The sequence below is a fragment of the Salvelinus namaycush genome, chromosome 19, assembly GCF_016432855.1.
Source record: "Salvelinus namaycush isolate Seneca chromosome 19, SaNama_1.0, whole genome shotgun sequence".
Taxonomy (NCBI): domain Eukaryota; kingdom Metazoa; phylum Chordata; class Actinopteri; order Salmoniformes; family Salmonidae; genus Salvelinus; species Salvelinus namaycush.
In genome coordinates, this window is record NC_052325.1 from 13,386,956 (window position 1) to 13,411,586 (window position 24,631).

Consider the following 24,631-nt stretch of genomic DNA (forward strand, 5'->3'; position numbering starts at 1 on the left):
GAGTTACCTGTGCTGGAGAGGATAAGTTCATTAGAGTTACCAGTCTCAGAAATTGCAGCCTAAATAAATGTTTCACAGAGTTCAAGTAACAGACACATCTCGACATCAACCGTTCAGAGGAGACTGTGTGAATCAGGCCTTCATGGTCGAATTGCTGCAAAGAAACCACTACTAAAGGACACCGATAAGAAGAAGAGACTTGCTTGGGCCAAGAAACACGAGCAATGGACATTAGACCGGCTGAGTCCAAATGGGAGATTTTTGGTTCCAACCGCCGTGTCTTTGTGAGACGCAGAGTAGGTGAACGGATGATCTCTGTATGTGTATTTCCTACCGTGAAGCATGGAGGAGGAGGTGTTATGGTGTGGGGGTGCTTTGCTGGTGACACTGTCAGTGATTTATTTAGAATTCAAGGCACACTTGAATTCTAAAGGCACACTTGAATTCTAAAGGCATACGCCATCCAATCTGGTTTGGGCTTAGTGGGACTATCATTTGTTTTTCAACAGGACAATAACCCAATTACCAAGAAGGAGAGTGATGGAGTGCTGCATCAGATGACCTGGCCTCCACAATCCCCAAATTGAAATGGTTTGGGATGAGTCGGACCGCAGAGTTAAGGAAAACCAGCCAACAAGTGCTCAGCATATGTGGGAACTCCTTCAAGACTGTTGGAAAAGCATTCCAGGTGAAGCTGGTTGAGAGAATGCCAAGAATGTGCAAAGCTGTCATCAAGGGAAAGGGTGTCTATTTGAATAATCTCAAATATAAAATATAATTGGATTTGTTTAACACTTTTTTGGTTACTACATGATTCCATATGTGTTATTTCATAGTGTTGATGTCTTCACTATTATTCTAAAATGTAGAAAATAGTACAAATATAGAAAAACCCTTGAATGAGTAGGTGTTCTAAAACTTTTGACCGGTAGTGTACCTGCTCCAGTTCTGTCTCTGGGTCTATAGACCCAGCCTGCTCCAATCTCCTCTAGTCAGGGCCTTACTCCTGCTGTGTCTGAAAGTCCTGTCTGCTCCCTCCTCTCTTTCTCAGCCCCTCTTTCGTTCTTTGTCGGTCTGGTTCTACACGGCCAAGTCATCTGGTCGGACCCGGCTGCTGGTACCGCTGGTCTTGCTGAAGCGGCGTTTGTCTTTCAGGTAGCTGGCGTGCAGCAGGGTTGGTGCGGAGCACCCGTTGGGCATCTCCCCTGGCATCTGGGTATAGCTCATTCTCAGGAATCCTCCCTCCCCTTCCAGGTCGTCATGGGAATGATGGCGCTCAGTGGCCATGTTGACGGAGTTCTGCTGGTGTGCCATCCTGTTGTTGAAGGGGTGAGAAGGCATGGAGGTCATGGGGTTCATGGGGGTCATCGTATCCGACGATGCCAGGCACTGGCTGAAGTCAGGGGGAGGGGTGCAGCCCGGGGAGTTGTGATGGGGCGGGGTGTCGGGGTCCTTGGAGACGGCAATGGCCACAGCGTTATGGGTGCGGTTCTTGAGGGCGGCATGGTTGCGCTTGCACTTCCTGATACGCCTGTAGGCCAGGTGGTAGAGCTCAACCACAGAGAGGAGCAGGGAGACACCAGACACCACCAGCATGAAGACGATGAACACGTTCTTCTCTGTGGGCCTGGACATGTAGCAGTTGACTGGGTTGGGGCAGGGCCAGGCCTTGCAGTGGTACAGAGCTCTGAGGAAGACTCCATAGATCATGTATTGGACCACGATGAAGGTCACCTCCATCACTGTGCGGATCAGAATGCTCAGAATGTATGTGGATAACAGCGCTCCCCGCAGGCGAACCTGCCCTGACGCCTCCAGCACCTTCCCACAATCCCTCTGCTGGAGGTATGCCTTCTCCCCTGATACGCACCCCCCCTCTCCTCTCTCCTCCATCTCCTCCCTCTTCTCCTGCTCCCTCCTCCTTCGTTTCTCATCCCTCCGCACGATGTGCATGGCGTGGCCCATGTAGATCAGTGATGGCGTGGATACGAAGATGATCTGTAGGACCCAGTAGCGGATGTGTGCAATAGGAAACGCCTGGTCATAACAGACGTTGGTACAACCGGGCTGCTGGGTGTCGCACAGGAAGTCACTCTGCTCGTCTCCCCAGGAGGACTCTGCAGCCGTGCCCAGGACCAGGATCCTGAAGATGAAGAGGACGGTGAGCCACACCTTCCCCACTGACGTGGAATGTTCCTGAACCTCCTCCAGGAAGTTCCCCAGGAGACTCCAGTCCCCCATCACTACTGCTCACTGGTCACTGGCACACACCTGAGAGAGGAGAAGAGGGAGAGAGAAAGAAAGAGGGTCAGGGTGAGGGTAAAGGGAGAGAAAGAGATGGGTCAAGGAGGGAGGGAGAGAACGGAGAAGAGATAGCGAGTGAAGAAGAAAGAAAATAGGGAGAGAAAAGAAAGGAGATAAAATGACTAGTGTGTGTGAGTGGCATGGTATGCATGTATAAATAGCCTGTGATTGGCCTGGAGACTGGACACGACACAAATGCCTGAAAAGGACTCTTTTCCCACGACACACACAAACATACTGTATATTTAAGGGCATTTCAAAGTAAATAGTGAGGTTGTTTCTGAGAAATTATATACAGTAGTTGGATGTTTGTGTTACTATTCCTGACATTGACACATTATAACCAGACAGAAAGGGTGAGGAGCCATAGGGCAGGACAAGGCTAGGAGCTAGTGGCCCCGAATGTTAGAAATGGAATGGAATTCTGTGCCCCTGACCTAACCCTACAATCTCCAACATCTCCTCCATATTGTCCAGAGCACAGCAACGGTCATTGGTCACCATGTTTGTACCGGTTAATTGAAGCCTTTGATGTTCACTCGCTCGTCTCTCCGTTCCCCTCCTCCTGTGATTTGTATCAGTGTGTGTGTGTGTGTGTGTTCCGTTGCCCCCTGACCGCAGTATGAGTGAGACTTTGCGTGTTTCTTCTGTCCCTATAAGGCATCTCAGCAGACCACTTTATGAGTGTCATGAACACCCCAATCATCAAAGTACGCACTAAGTGAACTGATCTGAATTTTACTACAATTATTCAACAGGTGAAAATAAAGTAGGCACACACACACACACACACACACACACACACACACACACACACACACACACACACACACACACACACACACACACACACACACACACACACACACACACACACACACACACACACACACACACACACACACACACACACACAGTCCAGGTTTGGCTGGGGTAGGCTGTCATTGTAAATAAGAATTTGTTCTTACAGTTTTTTCCAATTGCTAACACACTAAAATGACATGCACAGCACAATTATTTAAACTGACACACAGAGAGCAAAACCTCTTCTCAAGTCTCCAAAAGTCTAAACACATTTTCTGCTTTACACACATTTTGCAATTCAAAATGGCACTTTTTAAATGCACTGCACACGGTTCTCTGCATAAGACACAACAATCTGACATAAAGTCACATGTTTGCCATTTCAAAACACTGCCATTCAAAATTACACTACATGAGCTAATTGGCCAATACATGTGCCACCTGGCCAAACACCTCAATGGTTAATTGTTACCACTTCAATCAGGAAGTAAGCACTATGAAAAGACCACAGGTGAGCATCTTTTGTTTTACAACAACAATGGAAGCCGTTGCAGAGAGAGGAAGAGGAAGAGGGAGGGTGAGAATGAGAGAGGGAGGAAGAGTGAGAGGTAGGCGTAGAGCTGGTAGAGGAGTTCATGGCCAAAGAAGACAACTTTCAAATGAAATCAGAGCAACCTTAGTTGATCATGTCATCAACCATGGGCTGACAATGCGAGAGGCTGGACAGGGAGTGCAGCCCAACTTGAGCCATTTTACTGTCGCCTGTGTCATCCGGACATTTAGACTGGAGTACAGGTATGTAACCAAAATTTCTTTCACACTATGTAGTACACCCCATGTCATAGTGTATCAGTTGGGTGACACCTGTTTACTTCATGAATGGCTGATGTCATACACTAACTGCACAAATTTCCTGTAGAATTTACTCTACTGTGGGGGAAATATCTTTAGGCTGCATTGTCCAAGCCCTATATTTTTGTTTTTTTGTTTTTCTAAAGGACTGAGAGATGCAACCATGGTGGAGGAAGGGGCCAAATGTTCACCGGGGTACAGGAAGCTCCCATTGTAAACTTGGTTTTGGAAAATAATGAAATCAGATTACGAGAAATTCAAAGCCACATCATCCAAGACAACACCATATTCAACAACATTCAACGAGTCAGTCTGTCCACATTGGCTCGCATTCTCAAGCGGAACCAAATCAGAATGAAACAACTTTATAAGGTGCCGTTTGAGAGAAACTCTCAAAGAAACAAAGAGGTCAGACGAGCATATGTGGATGTAAGTACAATATTGACTGCAGTACACTACACGCAGCATTGTTTCCCAGTGTACTGGATAACACCATATTGACTGCTTTTGTTCTTTGTTTTCAGGGAGTACTGGAAATGGATGCTCATGCAATCCCACATGAGTTCATCTTTATAGATGAGGCTGGGTTCAACCTACCAAAGACCAGAAGAAGGGGGAGAAACGTCATTGGCCACAGAGCCATTATAGATGTTCCTGGCCAACGTGGTGGGAACATCACAATGTGCGCTGCCATCTCCAATACGCATGGTGTCCTCTACCGTCATGCCAACCTTGGACCATACAACACAGCCCATATTCTCACATTTCTGGACAGACTCCACAACATTCTCATACCACCAGAGCGTATGAATGATGCAGACCATCAAAGAACCCGGTTCGTGGTAGTATGGGACAACGTGAGCTTTCATCGTGCAGCCCCAGTCCAAGCCCCAGTCCAGCCCCAGTCCAGCTTTCATCGTGCAGCCCCTGGCTTGCTGACCACCCACCATTTCTCGTGCAATACCTCCCACCATACTCACCATTTCTGAACCATAGAAGAGTTATTTTCGGCATGGCGGTGGAAGGTATACGACCGGCAGCCCTTTGTGCGCATGCCTCTTGTGCAGGCTATGGAAGAGGCATGTGATGAGATTGATGTGGGTGCGATTCAGGGATGGATAAGGCACTCAAGGCGCTTCTTCCCTCGATGTCTGGCAAGGGAAGATATTGCCTGTGATGTGGACGAGGCGTTGTGGCCAGACCCAGCTGTGATGTGGACGAGGCGTTGTGGCCAGATCCAGCTGTGATGTGGACGAGGCGTTGTGGCCAGACCCAGCTGTGATGTGGACGAGGCGTTGTGGCCAGACCAGCTGTGATGGACCCAGCTGTGATGTGGACGAGGCGTTGTGGCCAGACCCAGCTGTGATGTGGACGAGGCGTTGTGGCCAGACCCAGCTGTGATGTGGACGAGGCGTTGTGGCCAGACCCAGCTGTGATGTGGACGAGGCGTTGTGGCCAGACCCAGCTGTGATGTGGACGAGGCGTTGTGGCCAGACCCAGCTGTGATGTGGACGAGGCGTTGTGGCCAGACCCAGCTGTGCGGCAAGATGCTACCTAATTATTCTTCTTGCCTCTTTTCTTCTATATATTTTTTCTGCACATTTTTTCTGCAATTTTCTTTTTCAGTTTACTGTTTTTTTGTGAGCATATTTTTGTTCAGTCCAATGTAAATATATCTGCTGTGCATATGTTGCACTGACTTGTTTGGTGAAAAATTTAAAATTAAATGTTTCAACAGCATGTGTGTGTATCTGCAAATATTTCTGTGCATCTGAAGAATTTTCTACAATTTGAACTATTTTAGTATTATGGCAAAGCATACTAAAGATGAGAGTGCTTTTCATTATGCCCAACAGTGTGTAGTTGGTTAGACAAAAATCTGGTAATATGAATTAAGTGTGTGCCATTTTGTGCAAACGTTTGATTTTGATAATGCTATATGTAGTTTTGGTTGCAGTGCTTCATTTTGCAGGATATATGAGGTATTTTTCAGTTTGGGTGTGTGGTTTTGTGAATTGTGTTAAGTATTTTGATAAAACCAGCCTAGTTTGCAAAATTGTGTTTTAGCAATTGGGAAAACCTGTAACTGACTTGCCTAGTTAAATAAAGGTTAAATAAAATACATATGAGAGGTTTGGCAGTACATCTCTAGCTCTAGAGTTAGCCAAATTACAACCCTTAAGAGACGTCCCTTTTGAGTGGCTTTCTTTAAGAAATCATATTGTTTGGGATTGCTTCCTCTGAGAATAAGAACAGGAAGTTGAGGAAAGGAGACATAGACTGAGACCGCTCAGCCCTCTGCAACCTCTGCTCTGTTCCGATTCTCAGCGTAGCTAAGATTCCGTTCCCACCAGCCTGTGTGTGAGTATCCAGACAGACTGACAGACTAACTACTGCTCCTGTGATAGGTCTGTACCCCCGTGCTCCTGCTTCTACCTCTCACCCCTATTATCCTCCTCTGAGCGACCATGCCAACTCTGTCTGGGAACAACAACAAAAAAACAGTCAAATAAGATCAAGTCTCCAATTCGCATAGCGCCCCAACAGATCCACAGATGACGCAATCTCTATTGCAGTCCACACTGCCCTTTCCCACCTGGACAAAAGGAACACCTAAATGAGAATGCTGTTCATTGACTACCGCTCAACTAAGGACCCTGTGACTGAATAGCTCCCTCTGCAACTGGATCCTGGACTTCCTGACGAGGGTAGGAAACAACACCTCAGCCACGCTGACCCTCAACACGGGGGCCCCTCAGGGGTGCATGCTTACTCACCTCCTGTACTCCCTGTTCACCCACGACTGCGTGGCCACGATGAGACAGCCTATAGGGAGGAGGTCAGAGACCTGGCAGTGTGGTGCCAGGGCAACAACCTCTCCCTCAACATGAGCAAGACAAAAGAGCTGATCCTGGACTACAGGAAAGGGAGGGCAGAGCACACCCCCATTCAAATCGACGGGGCTGTAGTGGAGAAGGTTGAGAGCTTCAAGTTCCTTGGTGTCGACATCACTAAGGACCTATCATGGTCCAAACTCACCAACACAGTCGTAAGGAGGGCACGACAACGCCTATTCACCCACAGGAGGCTGAAAAGATTTGGCATGGGTCCTCAAATCCTCAAAAAGTTCTAGAGCTGCACCATCAAGAGCATCCTGACTGGTTGAATCACCACTTTGTATAGCAACTGCTTGGCATCCGACCGCAAGATGCTACAGAGGGTAGTGAGTATGGCCCAGTACATCACTGGGGCCCAGCTCCCTGCCATCCAGGACCTCTATACCAGGCTTTGTCAGAGGAAGGCCCCAAAAAATAGACTGTTCTCTCTGCTACCGCATGGCAAAAGGCTCTGGGACCAAAAGGCTCTTTAACAGCTGCTACCCCCAAGTCATAAGACTGCTGATCAGTTAATCAAATGGCTACCCAGACTATTTGCATTGACCCCCTTATTTTATTCTTATCTATTCTTATTTTTTGCAATGACTCTCTTGCACAGGCTCAGTGTACACTCACTGACTAACCACACACTGACACTCCAACACACACACAAGCATATTGACGCTACACACACAAACACACATTCATTCACATTCCACACATTCTTGTCGTGATGTGAGTTTGTCCTATATTTATATATATATATATATATTTTTTTTTTAAATCCCAGCCCCTGTTTCTACAGGAGGCTTTTTGCCTTTTGGTAGGCCATCATTGTAAATAAGAATGTGTTCTTAACTGACTTGCCTAGTTAAATAAAGGTTAAATAAAATAAAATAAAATTCCTTCACACTCTTCACATGCTGCTGCTACTCTCTGTTTATTATCTATGCATAGTCACTTTACCCCTACCTACATGTACATACGACCTCAATATCCTTGACTAACCAGCAGTGGTGTAAAGTACTTAAGTAAAAATACTTTAAAGTAGTACTTAAGTAGTTTTTTGGGGGTATCTGTAATTTACTTTACTATTTATATTTTTGACAACTTTTTATTTTACTTCACTACATTCCTAAATAAAATAATATACTTTTTACTCCTTACATTTTGTCCTGCCACACAAAAGTACTCGTTACATTATGAATGCTTAGCAGGACAGGGAAATGGTCCAATTCACACACTTATCAAGAGAACATCCCTGGTCATCCCTACTGTCTCTGATCTGGCGGACTCACTAAACACAAATGCTTTGTTTGTAAATTATGTCTGTGTTGGAGTGTGCCGCTGGCTATCCGTAAGTAAATAAAAAACAAGAAAATGGTGCTGTCTGGTTTGCTTAATATAAGGAATTTGAAATGATTTATACGTTTACTTTTGATACTTAAGTATATTTTAGAAATTACATTTACTTTGATAATTAACTACATTTAAAACCAAATACTTTTAGACTTTTACTCAAGTAGTATTTTACTGGGTGACTTTCACTTTTACTTGAGTCATTTTATGGTATCTTTACTTTTACTCAAGTATGACAATTGGATACTTTTTCCACCACTGCTAACCCCTACCCTGCACATCGACTCTGTACCGGTACCCCTTGCAAATATCCTCATTATTGTTATTTTTATAGTGTTATTACTTTTCCTTTAGCTAACTTTTTAAAAAACACTGCATTGTTGGTTAAGGGCTCGTAAGTAAGCATTTCACGGTAAGGTCTACCTACACCTGTTGCATTCGGCACATGTGACAAATACAATTAGATTGTATTTGAAGTCTGAGAAATAAACAGTCAGAAATATCAAGAGTGACTTAAGGGTGCAGGTCTAAAGCGATCAGAAAGTTAACAGTCAACTAGAACAGCATGCGTGATACACTGTGTGACAGCACAAGGAAATATAGCCTACAGAGTAACAATATATGAGGTGAAAACAACAGACTTACTAGAAGGCTCAAGACACAGAATGACGAACTTTAACAAAAGATGACCTCACCACTTTGAGCAAAGTTCATTTGAACATACCATAACTTGTGTTGACTAACTAAACACAACACTACTGTATGTAAACATCTGGCCTCATATTGATACTAATATTGCAATGTTGGCCAGCCAGGCTACACAGCCAATAGGTTGTGTTGTAAACAGGTGAGGAAACCCTTTTGTCAGACCAGCCTGGTAGGAAAATGACTGTTTTAACTCCTACCTCCTGCCATTGTGAAGGCCAGGCTCTCACTCCCTTCCTCTAGTCTAGGCTAGCTCCTCCTCAGTTCTTTGTGGCTCGCTGTAAACACATTATCTGATCGCTACCCAAAGCTTTGATGACAGTTGGATGTAGAAAGGCATGTTCTGGCTGTGATTTTTTTTAAAGGACCCCATGGCACTATAAAAATCTATGTAATATTGTCTAACAATGACTTATCTCTGAACTCAATTAATGAAATCCGTTTGCAAGTATTATAGATCATGGAATTTAAGAGCTCCTTGTTGGGAAGAGGCCTAATTTGACATTGATGAAAAATAAAGGAAAATGAGGAAGGGTGGAGGTGAAGAGGAGTTGTTAACAAAAAGTGGTTGGCTAAAAGCGAAAATATTTGGTTCAAATACAAAGGGGAGGGATGCTCTTTTTCCCCTGTAAAAACATGTTAAATAACAAACAGTCTTGCGTATGTGTCATTACTTCAACAGAAAAAGTTTAGAGAGAATGTCCAGTAATTTGTACACGTAACCACTTGGTACAGTAGCTGCCCATCTTTGCCGTCACATTTGAGATTGTTCTATTCCATTCCTGGGTGCCCAGTAATAAATAGGGATTTACTGTAATACACTGTACCCACTGACCACCGTCATAGCTGTCATATTGGTTTATAATATCTGTCTCTGAGTAATGGACACTTTGGCAATGAGGTATCTAACACTGCACACACTGGGCATAGCATACCACTCAGATATGTCTCTGACATTGATCAGAGCACAGGGGACGTTACAGAAGGAAGCACCCGTGGTAAGGACTACTCAACGTTGGCCTGATTGGAATCCATGCTACACAACTGCCACCGTATTTAACCACAGTAAGGTGACTGGGAACATGGACTAGTACAAACAGACCAGCTATGACCTCCGTAAGTCAATCAAAGAGGAAAAAGACGTTATAGGGACAAAGTGGAGTCGCAGTTCAATGGCTCAGACACGAGACAGATGTGGCAGAGACTACAGATAATCATGGATTATAAAGGGAAAATCAGCCCCAACCTCTGTAGCCAATGTGAGTAGAACACTTTAACCCTCGCAAGACTGCCGGCCCGGACTGCATCCCAAGCCGCATCCTCAGAGCATGCGCAGACCCGCTGGCTGGAGTGTTTACGGACATATTCAATCTCTCCCTACCCCAGTTTGCTGTCACCACTATCGCCTCGTAGCACTTACTTCTGTCATCATGAAGTGCTTTGAGAGGCTAGTTAAGGATCATATCACCTCCACCTTACCCAACATCCTAGACCAACTGTAATTTGCATACAGCCCCAATAGATCCACGGATGACACAGTCGCCATCGCACTGCACACTGCCCTATCCCATCTGGAAAAGAGGAATACCTACACTACATGGCCAAAAGTATGTGGACATATGCTCGTCAAACATCTCATTCCAAAATCATGGGCATTAATATGGTGTTGGTCCCCCCTTTGCTGCTAGAACAGCCACTCTTCTGTGAAGGTTTTCCACTAGATGTTGGAATATTGCTGCGGGGACTTCCATTCAGCTACAAGAGCATTAGTGAGGTTGGGCATTTAGGCCTGGCTCGCAGTCGGTGTTCCAATTCATCCCAAAGGTGTTCAATGGGGTTGAGGTCAGGCCTCTGTGCAGGCCAGTCAAGTTCTTCCACACTTGATCTCGGCAAACCATTTCTGTATGGACCTCGATTTGTGCACAGGGGAATTGTCATGCTGAAACAGAAAAGGGCTTTCCCCAAACTGTTGCCACAAATTTGGAAGTACAGAATCATCTAAAATGTAATTCTATGCTGTAGCGTTAAGTTTTCTCTTCACTGGAACTAAGGGGCCTAGCCCAAACCATGAAAAACAGCCCCAGACCATTATTCTTCATCCACCAAACTTTACAGTTGGCACTATGCATTTGGGCAGGTAGCGTTCTCCTGGCATCCGCCAAACCCAGATTCGTCTGTCGGACTGCCAGATGGTGAAGCGTGAAGAGTCCAATGGCGGCAAGCTTTACACTACCCCAACCGACACTTGGCATTGCGCATGGTGATCTTAGGCTTGTGTGTGGCTGTTCGGACATGGAAACCGATTTCATTAAGCTCCGACGAACAGTTCTTGTGCTGCTGTTGCTTCCAGAGGCAATTGGGAATTTGGTTGGGAAGTGTTGCAACCGAGGACACAACATTTACGAGCTACACGCTTTAGCACTCACTGGTCCCGTTCTGTGATCTTGTGTGGCCTACCACTTTGCGGCTGAGCCGTGAACATTTCCTAGACATTTCCACTTCACAATAACAGCACTTACAGGGGCAGCACTAGCAGGGCAGAAATTTGCCGAATTGACTTGTTCGAAAGGTGACATCCTATGACGGTGCTACGTTAAAAGTCACTGAGCTCTTCGGTACGGGCCATTCGACTGACAATGTTTGTCTATGTGTAACCGATGTGAAATGGCTAGCTAGGTAGCGGTAGTGCGCGCTAGCAGCCTTTCAGTCGGTGACGTCACTTGCTCTGAGACTTGAAGTAGTGGTTCCCCTTGCTCTGCAAGGGCCGCGGCCTTTGTGGAGCGATGGGTAACGACGCTTCGTGGGTAACTGTTGTTGATGTGTGCAGAGGGTCCCTGGTTCACGCCTGGGTATGGGCGAGGGGACGGACGTGAAGTTATACTGTTACATATGGAGATTGCATGGCTGTGTGCTCAATGTTATACGTCTGTCAGCAACAGATGTGGCTGAAATAACCAAATCCACAAATTTGAAGGGGTGTCCATATACTTTTGGCCTTGTAGTGCATGTAAGAATGCTGTTCATAGACTACAGCTCAACCTTAAACATCATAGTACCCTCCAAGCTCATCATTAAGTTCGGTGCCTTAGGTCTGAACCCCGCCCTGTAAAACTGTGTCCTGAAATTCCTGACAGGCCGCCCCCCAGGTGGTGAAGGTCAACACCTCCGCCACACTGATCCACAAAATGGGTCCCGACAGGGCTGTGTGCCCAGTCCCCTCATGTACTCCCTGTTCACCCATGACTGCGTGGCCATGCACATCTCCAACTCAATCATCAAGTTTGCAGACGACATGACAGTGGTAGGCCTGATTACCAACAATGACGAGGTTTTGAGCCCTGGCGGAGTAGTGCCAGGAAAATAATCTCTCACTCAACATAAAAAAAACAAAAGGAGCTGATCATACAGGAGACTGAAGAGGGAGCATGCCCCCATCCACATCAACAAGGCTGCAGTGTAGAGGGTCAAAAGCTTCAAGTTCCTTGGTGTGCATATCACTGAGGACCTGAAATGGTCCCAAAACACACACACCGGGATGAGGAAGGCACAACAGAGCCTCTTCAACTTCAAGCGGCCAAAGAAATTCAACATGCCCCTAAGACCCTCACGAACTTCACCAGATGCCACATTGAGAGCATTCTGTCGGGCTGCATCACCGCCTGGTACAGCAACTGCACCGCCTTGAACAGCATGGCTCTCCAGAGGGCACACTGCCTGCCTTCCAGAACATTTACAGCACTCAATGTCAAAAGGAAGGCCAAGAAGATCATTAAGAACCTCAGCCACTCAAGCCACAGTCTGTTCCCTCTGCTACCATCTAGCAGATAGAGACAGTAAAGAGCTGAGACTGAGAGACTGAGAAACTGCTTCTATCACAAGGCCATCAGCCTGTTGAACAGCCATCACTAGCCGGCTATCTGCCCGGTACTCAGCCCTGCACCTTGAGACTAATGCCCCATGTACAGTATATAGTCATTGAACTCTTGTCACCTCATGTTCTGTTTTATATACTGTTGTTTAGTAACTGTAACTGGGATTGTTTTGTCTTGATTCTATTTTTGGTTATTGGTGTATTTGTATTGTATTTCCTGACATTCTACTGTACTGTTGGAGCTAGTAAGATCAGTGTTCACCGCACCTGCCATAACACCTGCAAATCTGTGTAAGTGACCAATAAGCTTAGATTTGATTTGAGAGAGGATAGGCAAATGAAACCATAGGCTGCATTGGCATAGCGAGAGTCTGGGGTCTGTATTGAAGTCTATAGAGATAGTTATTGTTAACAAAAAGAGAGTGAGAGTATCCTGTATGTTTAGAGATGGGGTTTGAGGTTGGACAGTAGGCCTACACACTTTGCATTAAGTGAGGTTGGACTACATTTAGTGAACATACTGTAAACACAGGGCTAGAGAGGTTTGGAAAAGTGGCTGTGATGCCTGTGAACTCATACCATAGGGGCCTTTAGTGGAGTAGCCTATAGATAGAGAATGGATCAGGAACCCAGAACATCAACAAATAACAAGAAGGACACACCGAGTGATATGGACAACCTGTGGTTCAGTGTAGTATTATTTACAGTAGTCTTTATATACATGGACATTGACTGGACCTGGGCTGGAGAGCAACCAGGCTATAGTCCATAGAGATGACATGGCTAGCAAACTGCATCAATAATGTGTGGTGGTAACTGATGTCCTAATTAAGGGCAGGTACAGACCCAGTAGCTGTAGCAGCAGCAGGGCTGAAAAAGCCACCAGAATGAATGCAGTGTTTTCTCTCAAAGCAAGCCAGGGAAGGAAGCAACACTACAGCAATAAATCCTGTCCGGTGCCTCTCCTCTCCTTTTCTCTGCCTGGGCTCAAAGCATTGCCTTAGAGGGCAGTTAGTGATTTTCCAGCTGGAGATCAACCACTCCATTCTTGGGACTGATCTCTACAACTTATAGCTGTATTGTAAAACACTGATTGTAGGACTTTTTTCTGCCTTAACCAGTGCCATTTAACAAGTGATGACTAATTTGAAAAACCAAACCCACAACCTCAGAGCATTGAAGACTAGATAAAGGATGAACTATCTACAAGGAGCTCCCGCAAGGAACTCCCGCAAGAGTAGTATCATAATTGGACAATCTACCTTACTGAACTATATGAGACTACATATCTATGTAGAACTATCCTGAGTTTCTGTTTAAAATGATTGCCTCACACTGAAAAGACTGAGAGAAATCAGTCTTACTCCAAAACATCATTAAATCAAATCGAATGTATTTATATAGCCCTTCTTACATCAGCTGATATATCAAAGTGCTGTACAGAAACCCAGCCTAAAACCCCAAACAGCAAGCAATGCAGGTGTAGAACATCAACCCCTCTATCCTCTATTCTTTCCAACCCCTTCCCATCACAAACCCCTCTGCCACCTCCCTCACCATAATCCCATCCACAGACAGGAACAACAGGGGCAGTGTTGATTTACACATTATCCCTTTACTGCTCTCATCACTAGTCTGATCCGTAGACATTAAAACCAGTAGATAGTGATATCACTGGCGTCATCGACATATTCCTAGGGAAAACTCCCAATGGCGCATGAAGCCACAAGTATTTGAATTTGAAGCACGCCATATTGCTGAATGGCACCAAAACAATTGCTGAAGATCATGGTGAAAGTGGTCGTAACTAGCAAAGGTGGATGTAAACGTTTTCATCCTGCCTGAGATAGTCAACCCAGTCTACCGGTCGTGATTGGTCTGTGTCAGCACGTGGTCCTGTGTGATGACAAGTGTGCGCTCCGAGAGCGACACGAGATGGGTGGGGCTAAAGCTTAAGAGGGTGTGAACGATGCTGAATGGGGGGAGACAAAGAAGAGCTCTTCACTAGATACCAAAACATTCAAAGGCCATTTTCTCAAGTGAGTTTCAACTTTAAAAGCAGAATTACTTTCCCATTGTTCCTCAAATGCAGTGTATGATATATCATTGTGTAGCTCTGAGTCTTTACTTTTATCCAATGTAAAAAACACAATTTCAAGTTTTGCTACATAAGACCGAATCCAGGTTGTGAGTCATAAATGTAGTAGTCAGAATGGATCACTATAAAATGACATATCTCAATTCGTAGCGATCTTTAAAATAATTCACTGTGGGGATTGTGCTTGATCATAATAAACACATTTTAAAGGCCAAAACAGTCATAAATATTATAATTTTTTGGGGCTGTTCAGTTCGTCGTAATTTACATAGGCTTTCTAGGGTAGACCAGTAGCCAACCAGCAGAGCTCCACGCTCCAGAGTGGACACTGGGGGCCTGGTCTGATCAGTGACGCATACCCTCTCTGTCCCCATAGAAGACAACAATATATAAAATACTATGCCGTCAGAAAGTATTCACACCCCTTGACTTTTTCCACATGTTGTTGTGTTTCAGCCTGAATAAAACAACATTTGTCACTGGCCTACACACAATACCCCATCATGTCAAAGTGAAATAATGTTTTTAGAATTTTTTACTAATTAATAAAAAATGAAAAGCTGAAATGTCTTGAGTAAAGAAGTATTCAACCCCTATGTTACGGCAAGCCTAAATAAGTTTAGGAGTAAAAGTTATCTTAACCTTTTTACTGCTGTGGGCTAAATCACACAGTGTTTATGGGTATTCTTAAACAAATCTACTTTGAAACAAAAGTATACACCTCACACACATGGTTATGGGCTTAAGAAAAAGAAGACACCTGTACCATGTCATATATAGAGTTGGAATGTATTACATTTTGAGTTTGTGTCCCAATATTACACTTTCTACACATCGCAGAACACTGAAATATAACAAAACCGTTTGACATAGAAACACCGGATTTCCGCCGAAAATAAATTATAATGTTGATTAATTATGAAATTATTTTAAAAAAGAATAGCATTCCACCCATGATGCCACTAGATAGCGATTTGGTCATTTGACTGCAGGAAAGGTCACATAATAAGTTGCATGGACTCTGTGTGCAAAAATAATGTTTAACATTCTCTTTGAAAGACAACCTCATCTCTGTACCCCACAATTATTTGAAAGGTCCCTCAGTCGAGCAGTGAATTTCAAACACAGATTCAACCACAAAGACCAGGGAGGTTTCCAAACTTTCGCAAAGAAGGACATCTATTGATAGATGGGTAAAAAAATTAACAGACATTGAATATCCCTTTGAGCATGGTGAAGTTATTAATTAAACATTGGATGGTGTATCAATACCAGTCATTACAAAGATACAGAAGTCGGGACAAGTCTCTGAATGTCCTTGAGTGGCCCAGCCAGAGCCCGGACTTGAACCAATTCAAACATCTCTGGAGAGACATGAAAATAGCTGTGCGGCGAAGCTCCCCATCCAACCTGACAGAGCTTGAGAGGATCTGCAGAGAAGAATGGGAGAAACTCCCCAAATACAGGTGTGCTAAGCTTGTAGCATCATACCCAAGAATACTCAAGGCTGTAATCGCTGCCATAGGTGCTTAAACAAAGTACAGAGTAAAGGGTCTGAATACTTCTGTAAATGTGATATTTCAGATATTTTTTTATATACATTTGTCATTATGGGGTATAGTGTGTAGATTGATATGGACTTTTTAAAAATCCATTTTAGAATAAGGCTGTAACGTAACAAAATGTGGAAAAAGTTTGGACACCCCTACTCATTCAAAGGTTTTTCATAGTTTTACTGTTTTCTACATTGTAGAAAAGTAGTGAAGACATCAAAACTATGAAATAACACAAATGGAATCATATAGTAACCAAAAAAGTATAAACAAAATATATTTTAGATTTTAGATTCTTCAAAATAGCCACCCTTTGCCTTTGCCTCTCAACCAGCTTCATGAGGTAGTCACCTGTAATGGTTTTAGAACAGGCTTGAAGGAGTTCCCACATATTCTGAGCGCTTGTTGGCTGCTTTTCCTTCACCCTGCGGTCCAACTCATCCCAAACAATCTCAATTGGGTTGAGGTCGGGGGATTGTGGAGGCCAAGTCATCTGATGCAGCACTCCATCACTCTCCTTCTTTTTCAAATAGCCCCTACACAGCCTGGAGGTGTGGCACACTTAAGAGTTGATGTTGAGATGTGTCTGTTACTTGAACTCCATGAAGCATTAATTTGGGATGCAATCTGATGTGCAGTTAACTCTAATGAACTTATCCTCTGCAGTAGAGATAACTCTGGGTCTTCCATTCCTGTGGCGGTCCTCATGAGAGGCAGTTTCATCATAGTGTAACTGATGTGAAATGGCTAGCTAGTTAGCGGGTACGCGCTAGTAGCATTTCAATCAGTTACGTCACTTGCTCGGAAACCTAGAAGTAGGGTTGCACCTTGCTCTGCAAGAGCCGCGGCCTTTGTGGAGCGATGGGTAACTATGCTTCGTGGGCGACCGTTGTTGATGTGTGCAGAGGGTCCCTGGTTCGTGCCCGTGTCGGGGCGAGGGGACGGTTTAAAGTTATACTGTTACATTGATGCTGTTGACCCGGATCACTGGTTGCTGCGGAAAAGGAGGAGGTTGAAAGGGGGGTGAGTGTAACGGATGTGAAATGGCTAGCTAGTTAGCGGGTACGCGCTAGTAGCATTTCAATCAGTTACGTCACTTGCTCGGAAACCTAGAAGTAGGGTTGCACCTTGCTCTGCAAGGGCCGCGGCTTTTGTGGAGCGATGGGTAACGACGCTTCGTGGGTGTCAGTTGTTGATGTGTGCAGAGGGTTCCTGGTTCGCGCCCGTGTCGGGGCGAGGGGACGACGTAAAGTTATACTGTTACAATAGCGCTTGATGGTTTTTGCGACTGCACTTGAAGAAACTTTCAAAGTTCTTGAAATGTTTCCGATTGACTGACTCATGTCTTAGAGTAATGATGGACTGTCGTTTCTCTTTGCTTATTTGAGCTGTTCTTGCCATAATATGGACTTGGTATTTTACCAAATAGGGCTATCTTCTGTATACCCCCCTACCTTGTCACAACACAACTGATTGGCTCAAACATATTAAGAAGGAAAGAAATTCCACAAATTAACTTTTAACAAGGCACACCTGTTAATTGAAATGCATTCCAGGTGACTACCTCATGCTGCTTGTTGAGAGAATGCCAAGAGTGTGCAAAGCTTTCATTTAGGCAAAGGGTGGCTACTTTGAAGAATCTCAAATTTCAAATATATTTTTATTTGTTTAACACTTTTTTGGTTACAACATGATTCCATTTGTGTTATTTCATAGTTTTGATATCTTCACTGTTATTCTACAATGTAGAAAATAGTAAAAATAAAGAAAAACCCTTGAATGAGTAGGTGTGTCCATACTTTTGACTGGTACTGTATATGACTACGACTTTACCACAGCATCTTGAAAAACTTCAGACAATCAGAGTAAGTAAGTAAGTTAGTTTACACTGAGAGATTCCAGGCCATGCTCTGTTTAGATGAAACTTTTTAAGTCATAATGAAGAAGTGATATGCCTAATGCATAAACTTCGTATTATTGGCTAAAAGGGTTTGTTTTGTCAGGTGGTATACACCATGTCTGGTTGGGAAATAGAGGAGTGCAATGTCCTGTGTCTATGTTACCATATGTGCCTCTTTAAGGTGGCAGACATGGACAAATCTGGTAAAATTACTGAACTAAATATTTATTTATATTTTTATGTAGTCCTTGACCTGGATTTTTAAGGACTGTCTCGACAACTGTAGAAACAAAACATACTGTACCATGCCACCGTATGGCACAGTTTGGATTTTAAATGAATTCATACAAGCCTCTGCCAAATTCACATTATAATAAGGCAACAGTAAACATGTCACCCCCCACGAATGTTGAGTCTTGACAGTGTTTGCAACATGTGTGCCAAATTTTGTTACAATACGAATATCCTTGACTGATATTTATGCATTTATGTTCCAGACCACAACCATGTGAGTGTTTATTGGTCAATAGCGGCCATGTTGTTTTAGGTACTAGTCTGGAAAATATTGCATTGAGAGAACTTTGTCCATAGATGCCACATCAAGTTTCGTGCAGAGCGGTCTTTCGGTGCCAGGTGTCATGACATTGCCCTGTTGGAAGAAGTTTATGACCCCCCATAAATACCTTTCCCCCTTTTTCTCTCCACTCTACAGAATGGACTATTGGAAAGCCCTTTGTTAACACAGAGAGAGTATGATAACATCAAAAGGTTGGGGAAAAGAACAATCTTTCTATAATCCAACCATTTGAAAGTGTCCGTTGGTACTTAAAGAATATGATGTCAGATCAGTTTTTGTCTGGGACATTATATCTGATGATAGGACGACATAAATTGTATCTTGGAAAGTCTACACATTTTAGTCATCAGATTCACGTGGAATTGTTGTGCAATTTAAATGTTTAAATATGAAACTATTTGTGAAAAGATTAAATGTAATTTTAGATTCTAAATGAGAGAATTGTTTTCATTGAGTAAACTATGATCATTCAGTGGCCACGCGCAAGTGAACAGACATTGGTTGAGAAATATGAAACACTCCTTCCTCTGACCCCACTACAAAAGCCCGTTGACGAAAGTCAACCTTGTGTTCCCGATGACGTGAGGACTGATGTCCATATGTTTAAAAGGGCTAATATCAACTGCAACCTAACAAAATTTACTTATGTTCCCGACGACATGAGGACTGGTGTCCATACATTTAAAAGGGCTAATTTCAACGTGGAGGTGACGATCGCCGCGCTGGACGGATGAATTTCAACTACACCAGCCAGAATATAGCATGAGCTGAGTATGGCAACTTGGTATGAACTTTGAACTCTTATTCACTAAAGAAGTGATACATCCTAGACTTCAAGTTATCAGCAGCTGTAAATGTGCGTGGCCTAGGAAAGGACGGACAATCTCTTCAGAACGACAGGGTACTACAACGTATCCATTCTACCACACGACAACAGACTACAACGTATCCGCCCAGAAATATTCTTCAAAGGACAAGGGAGATCTCTGCTGGGCAACCCAGCCTTCCATCTTCGACCAATCTATCGAAGAGCAGCTCAGAGTAAATATATTTCTTGCATTTTCCTTTTCCGAATGGGCGGTTATTTAGAATGCATAAGATTCTGTATTTACGATAGCATAGCTTCATAAGGTCCGATAGAGACCCAGTCCTATTGTTCCTCAGTCTTCCCGCTCTTTCATTCAAACCCAACCCCCTTTCATTGTCTAACCAGCCGTCATATCGTTTCATTCGCTAGGGACGTTTTCTTCTATGACATAATTAGTAATCAATGTATGATCCATCCTATGTATATGTAATTCTGTGTGATTATTTAGGTATTTAGTAAATAAATAATTAAACCAAATTTAGTATTGCTGATTCAACTTGTTAGCCAGTTGAACTCTATAAACATTTTTCCGTGGTGCCCCGACTTCCTAGTTAATTACATTTACATGATTAGTTTAATCAGGTAATATTAATTACAGTGAATTGATTTGATAAAATAGCATGTCATATATCATTTAATCCATAGTAAAGACACGACACAGGAGAGTAGCGTTATATTTCATGTAAGCAAAATTAAAATCTGTTCCTTGTGAGGAGAGGGACCTATGCACTGAATTTCATGATTGTAGGTCAAATGGGGTGAGGCGCGTGACCTTTCAAAGTTTTTCAATCTATTGTTATAGCGCCACCATCTGGCCAATGTATGAAAGTTTTTAATGCCAGATCTCTGTGGCAAGACGCATCATTCACCCAAGTTTCGTCAAAATCGGGCCAGTGCTGTCTGAGATATCGTGTGTGACTAACGTACAAACGAACATACTAACTTACTAACAGACGGAGACAAATCCACAGTCCCCTCCCCGATTTCATTGTGGGGGAGAACAAAATATCCTCATCAATAACAGTCCCGAATGCATATACTGTGCAGTGACAGCTTAGTAAAAGTGGCACAACTTCAGAGACATATTAAGAAAACATAAAATCCCCCTCCTCCCACCTCTCTCTATGAAGTCCCAGCACACTGCTTGGTGTACCATTGGAGAACAAAGAGGTTGGGTAAGGATGCGACCCCCACCCTGACATAAGGCAGGTGCTCAATCGTTGTTTTGGTTTTAACATGGATGCCAGGTGGGCCTTTTATCTGACAAAAACACTCCACAGTTTTTTAGTAGGTGGCCTGAAACATGAGAGAAAGAAAGATTGAATAGAGAGAAAGAGGGGAATAGTAAAGTATATATACAGTTTATTAGGTACACCCCGTTCATGAAAATGGTTTATGGCTTGTTATATAAAGCAGGCAGACAGGCATCGATGCATTCAGTTACTGTTGAAATGAACATTAAAATGGGTAAAACAAGTGACCTAAGTTACTTGGAGTGTGGTATGATGGTTGGTTCCACGCGCGCCGGTTCCAGTATCTCAGAAACGACAGTGTCTAGAGTTTTTCCCGAGAACGGTGCGACAAACAAAAAACATCCAGTCAGTGGCGGTCCTGTTGGCGAAAACAGCTCGTTGATGAGAGGTCGAAGGAGAATGACAAGAATCGTGAAAGCTAACAGGCGGGCCACAAACAGGCAAATAACGGCGCAGTAGAACAGTGTGCAGAACGACATGTCAGAACGCACAACTCGTCGGTCCTTGTCATGGATGGGCTATTGCAGCAGATGACCAGACCGGGTTCCACTCCTATCAGCTAAAAACAAGAAGAAGTGCCTCCAGTGGGCACGTGATCACCAACACTGGACAATTAAGGAGTGGAAAAAATCTCCTGGTTCCTGTTGCGTCATGCTGATGGCAGAATCAGAATTTGGCATAAGCAGCAGGAGTCCATGGATCCATTCTGTCTGGTGTCAACGGTACAGGCTGGTGGCAGTGGTATAATGGTGTGGGGAGTATTTTCCTTGCACACTTTAGGTCCCTTGATACCAATTGAGCAACGTTTCCATGCCCTGAAGAATTCAGGTTGTTCTGGAGGCAAAGGGGGGTCCGAACCGGTATTAGATGGGTGTACCTAATAAACTGTATCTGTGTATATGAGACATCAACTGTTTGAGGTCTGAATGGCCCTCCTCTCTAAACACATTGACTATTAACTGACTTAGTTTAGCCATGGAGGGGCAGGGGTGGGGTGGGTACAGACCCCCTGGGTGAGTTGGGGGGAGGCAGCGGGAGACGGGGGGAGAAATACTTCCTAAATCACAGAGTGGGTTAGTCACCTGCCACACGACTGCTACTTATAGAGCAGCGAGCCACCAGCAAGCCCTGAGGACTGGCGAGCCATATATCAGTCACCGTCTCACCCCACCAGACGCCACGCAGCTAGCCAGATCATCTGCTACCTTACATGGAGGTCTGCCTTTTCATCTGCCACTAACTGTACACAGACCCACAGCCCTGTTATGAGCTATTGTTTTAACTGCACAGTGTTACACTGGGTCGCTCAGCCCAGACACCAGCCTGTTGCCGGAGGGGAAGACTATTGATGTTTGATTATCAATTATAATACCTGCATTAAAGTTTTGTTATAAAATAAAATGATCATTGCAGGTATTGTACATGATTCTAGTTTGATTCTAAAGTTGAGTTGCTAAATGCTTTGCCTTCGGGAAGTACATTTATATTTACTGTGGTTCTTAGGATTATCAAATTGGATTTCATCTTTTCATGAGGTAGAGAGTGAGGTGATAATCAGTAGCATGCAAAACAGAGACCAGGTGTGTCTTGATGTTTCCTGGAGTTATCTCTTCACTTTTCAACAGTTCTTCTAATAAACAGGGGTGTGTCAGACCATGGAATGTTTGTGCAATAGGGTAGCATCAGTGTTATAACAGTCTTTCTTATCAATAGTATCTCTATTTCTAGCTGCACAGCAATGTATGCTCATTATCAGGAAGTACCCCTGGCTGCCCAGGGGCCCTGACCTGAAGGAGTCCCCTACTGATTTTGTTAGTCACTCTCACTCAAATATCATTAACATAAGTCATGGCAAAATGTGTAGAACTGCAGGAAATAAACTTTAAAACATGCATTTTTCTCTCCTCCATCAAAAGAGGGGCAACTAAACATTTTTGCCCTCTTGATGGGTGGGGCTCCCCAACCAAATCTCAATTATGGCCCCCAAAAGGCTACATCCAGCCATGGTCATGAGACTATGCATCTATAGGTAAACAAAGAGATGAAAAATGTACACATCTGTCATGTCATTAAATGCCGAATTGGTGAAAGTCTTGTATTTGTTAATGATCCTGTTTTTGATATTTCATGTAAGCAATCTTATGTCAAGCCATCCAATCTGATGCCTTGTCGTTGTCTTGTAAATTATTGTAGATTTAAGATGGTGTTGTAGCTGTATGAATAACCTTCATGAAAGAAACATTTGTTAATATAAGGACATTTACTGCTCTAAGAGACCCATGTCATCTTATACAGCGGAACAGTGGAGTCGTTTGTTAAAATATATTTGTCTCTGGAGCTGCTGGCTGGCTGGATGAGTCAGTGTTGAGAGAGAGAGTGAGACTAACACACACCAGGACCCCTATAAATCGTCCCTACACTCTTCTCTTTGACAGATACCTCACTGCTATGGACCAGCGCCCTATCAATGCTCTGTCTCAACTAGTAAAAGACAGAGACACTGGGTATGATGCTTTAGTGGCCCAGCAACTATATAGTATGAATACAAGAGACAGATGTTAATAGAATACCTCTATAAAACCCTCACACACACTCACTGAGTGACAGCTGTGTGAGTCCTGTTAGTCTTGAGTGCACCTATGAAAAGGGACAAATTAAGACTCTGGTCCATTTCCACAAGTTTCCTGGTCTACTTTGAAGTGTCCTTCCTATGTTTGTGTGTCCCATCGAGGGTGATGTGGTGGTAAATTACCTTTTCGTGCTACAGATGGTGATGGCTGTCAGTACTGAGGAAGAGGGTCCTAGCTGCTTCCCATAAGAGTCTTCACCTCAGAGACTGATGGAATGGTGGAGGGTGGATTGGAACGGGCCGTAGAGGTGTGGTGACCTGGTGGGATAAGTGGAGATAGGACCGGGCTGTAGAGGAGTGGTGACCTGGTGCGATAAGTGGAGATAGGACTGGGCTGTAGAGGAGTGGTGACCTGGTGGGATAAGTGGAGATGGGACCGGGCCGTAGAGGAGTGATGACCTGGTGGGATGAGTGGAGATGGGACCGGGCCGCAGAGGAGTGATGACCTGGTGGGATAAGTGGAGATGGGCTGGGTCGGAGGACAGAGGTTGGTGGAGATCAGTGATCCTGAGTCGTACCTCTTGCAGACACACCATCAGATATAATCAACAGGAGCTGGGTAGATCAGAGAAGAATATGATTTCTGTAGAGTGGAGTATGATCTCTGTAGAGTAGAGTGGAGTAGTGCTGGAGCTCTGTGCCGTCCCAGGGTAGGAATGCTAGCTTGTGCAGGGGGCACGGGAAGAAAAGCAGGGGCATCATGAGAGAGGGTTTCCTCTCTGCCCTCCTCCCTGCCTCTCTCTCATCTGCAGTCTCCTCCCTCCCTCCTCTGTCCCCTCCCTCCCCCGTCTTCTTATGGTACATCCCTCTCACAGATTCCCTGGCACTTTATTTTGGTGGGAAGAATTCCTTAGCATCGGGAAGGGAAGTGGAATTGTGTTCAGGGATCAATAGGAATTCCGTTCTGACAAAGCTTTCAGAGGCATTACTTAGTCTTTGTTGTGTGTTTTACTTAGTCTTTGTTGTGTGTTTTTTTGTTTTA

At 44.1% G+C, this 24,631-nt stretch overlaps 1 protein-coding gene across 1 annotated transcript; it reads right to left on the reverse strand.

Annotated features, from left to right (window-relative positions):
• Nucleotides 1-942: 942 nt before the first annotated feature.
• LOC120063744 (gap junction alpha-5 protein-like) lies at nt 943-24,281 on the reverse strand. The gene is made up of 2 exons (XM_039014039.1): nt 23,773-24,281; nt 943-2,271 (listed from the first exon to the last, which is right to left on the reverse strand). Exon 2 carries the CDS (start codon nt 2,239-2,241, stop codon nt 1,081-1,083), a length of 1,161 nt encoding a protein of 386 aa, XP_038869967.1. The 5' UTR covers nt 2,242-2,271; nt 23,773-24,281; the 3' UTR covers nt 943-1,080.
• Between the last annotated feature and the right edge of the window lie 350 nt (nt 24,282-24,631).

Coding starts and splice junctions, on each gene's coding strand:
- LOC120063744 (XM_039014039.1), bottom strand. CDS start 2,241: ATGGGGGACTGGAGTCTCCTGGGGAACTTCCTGGAGGAGGTTCAGGAA.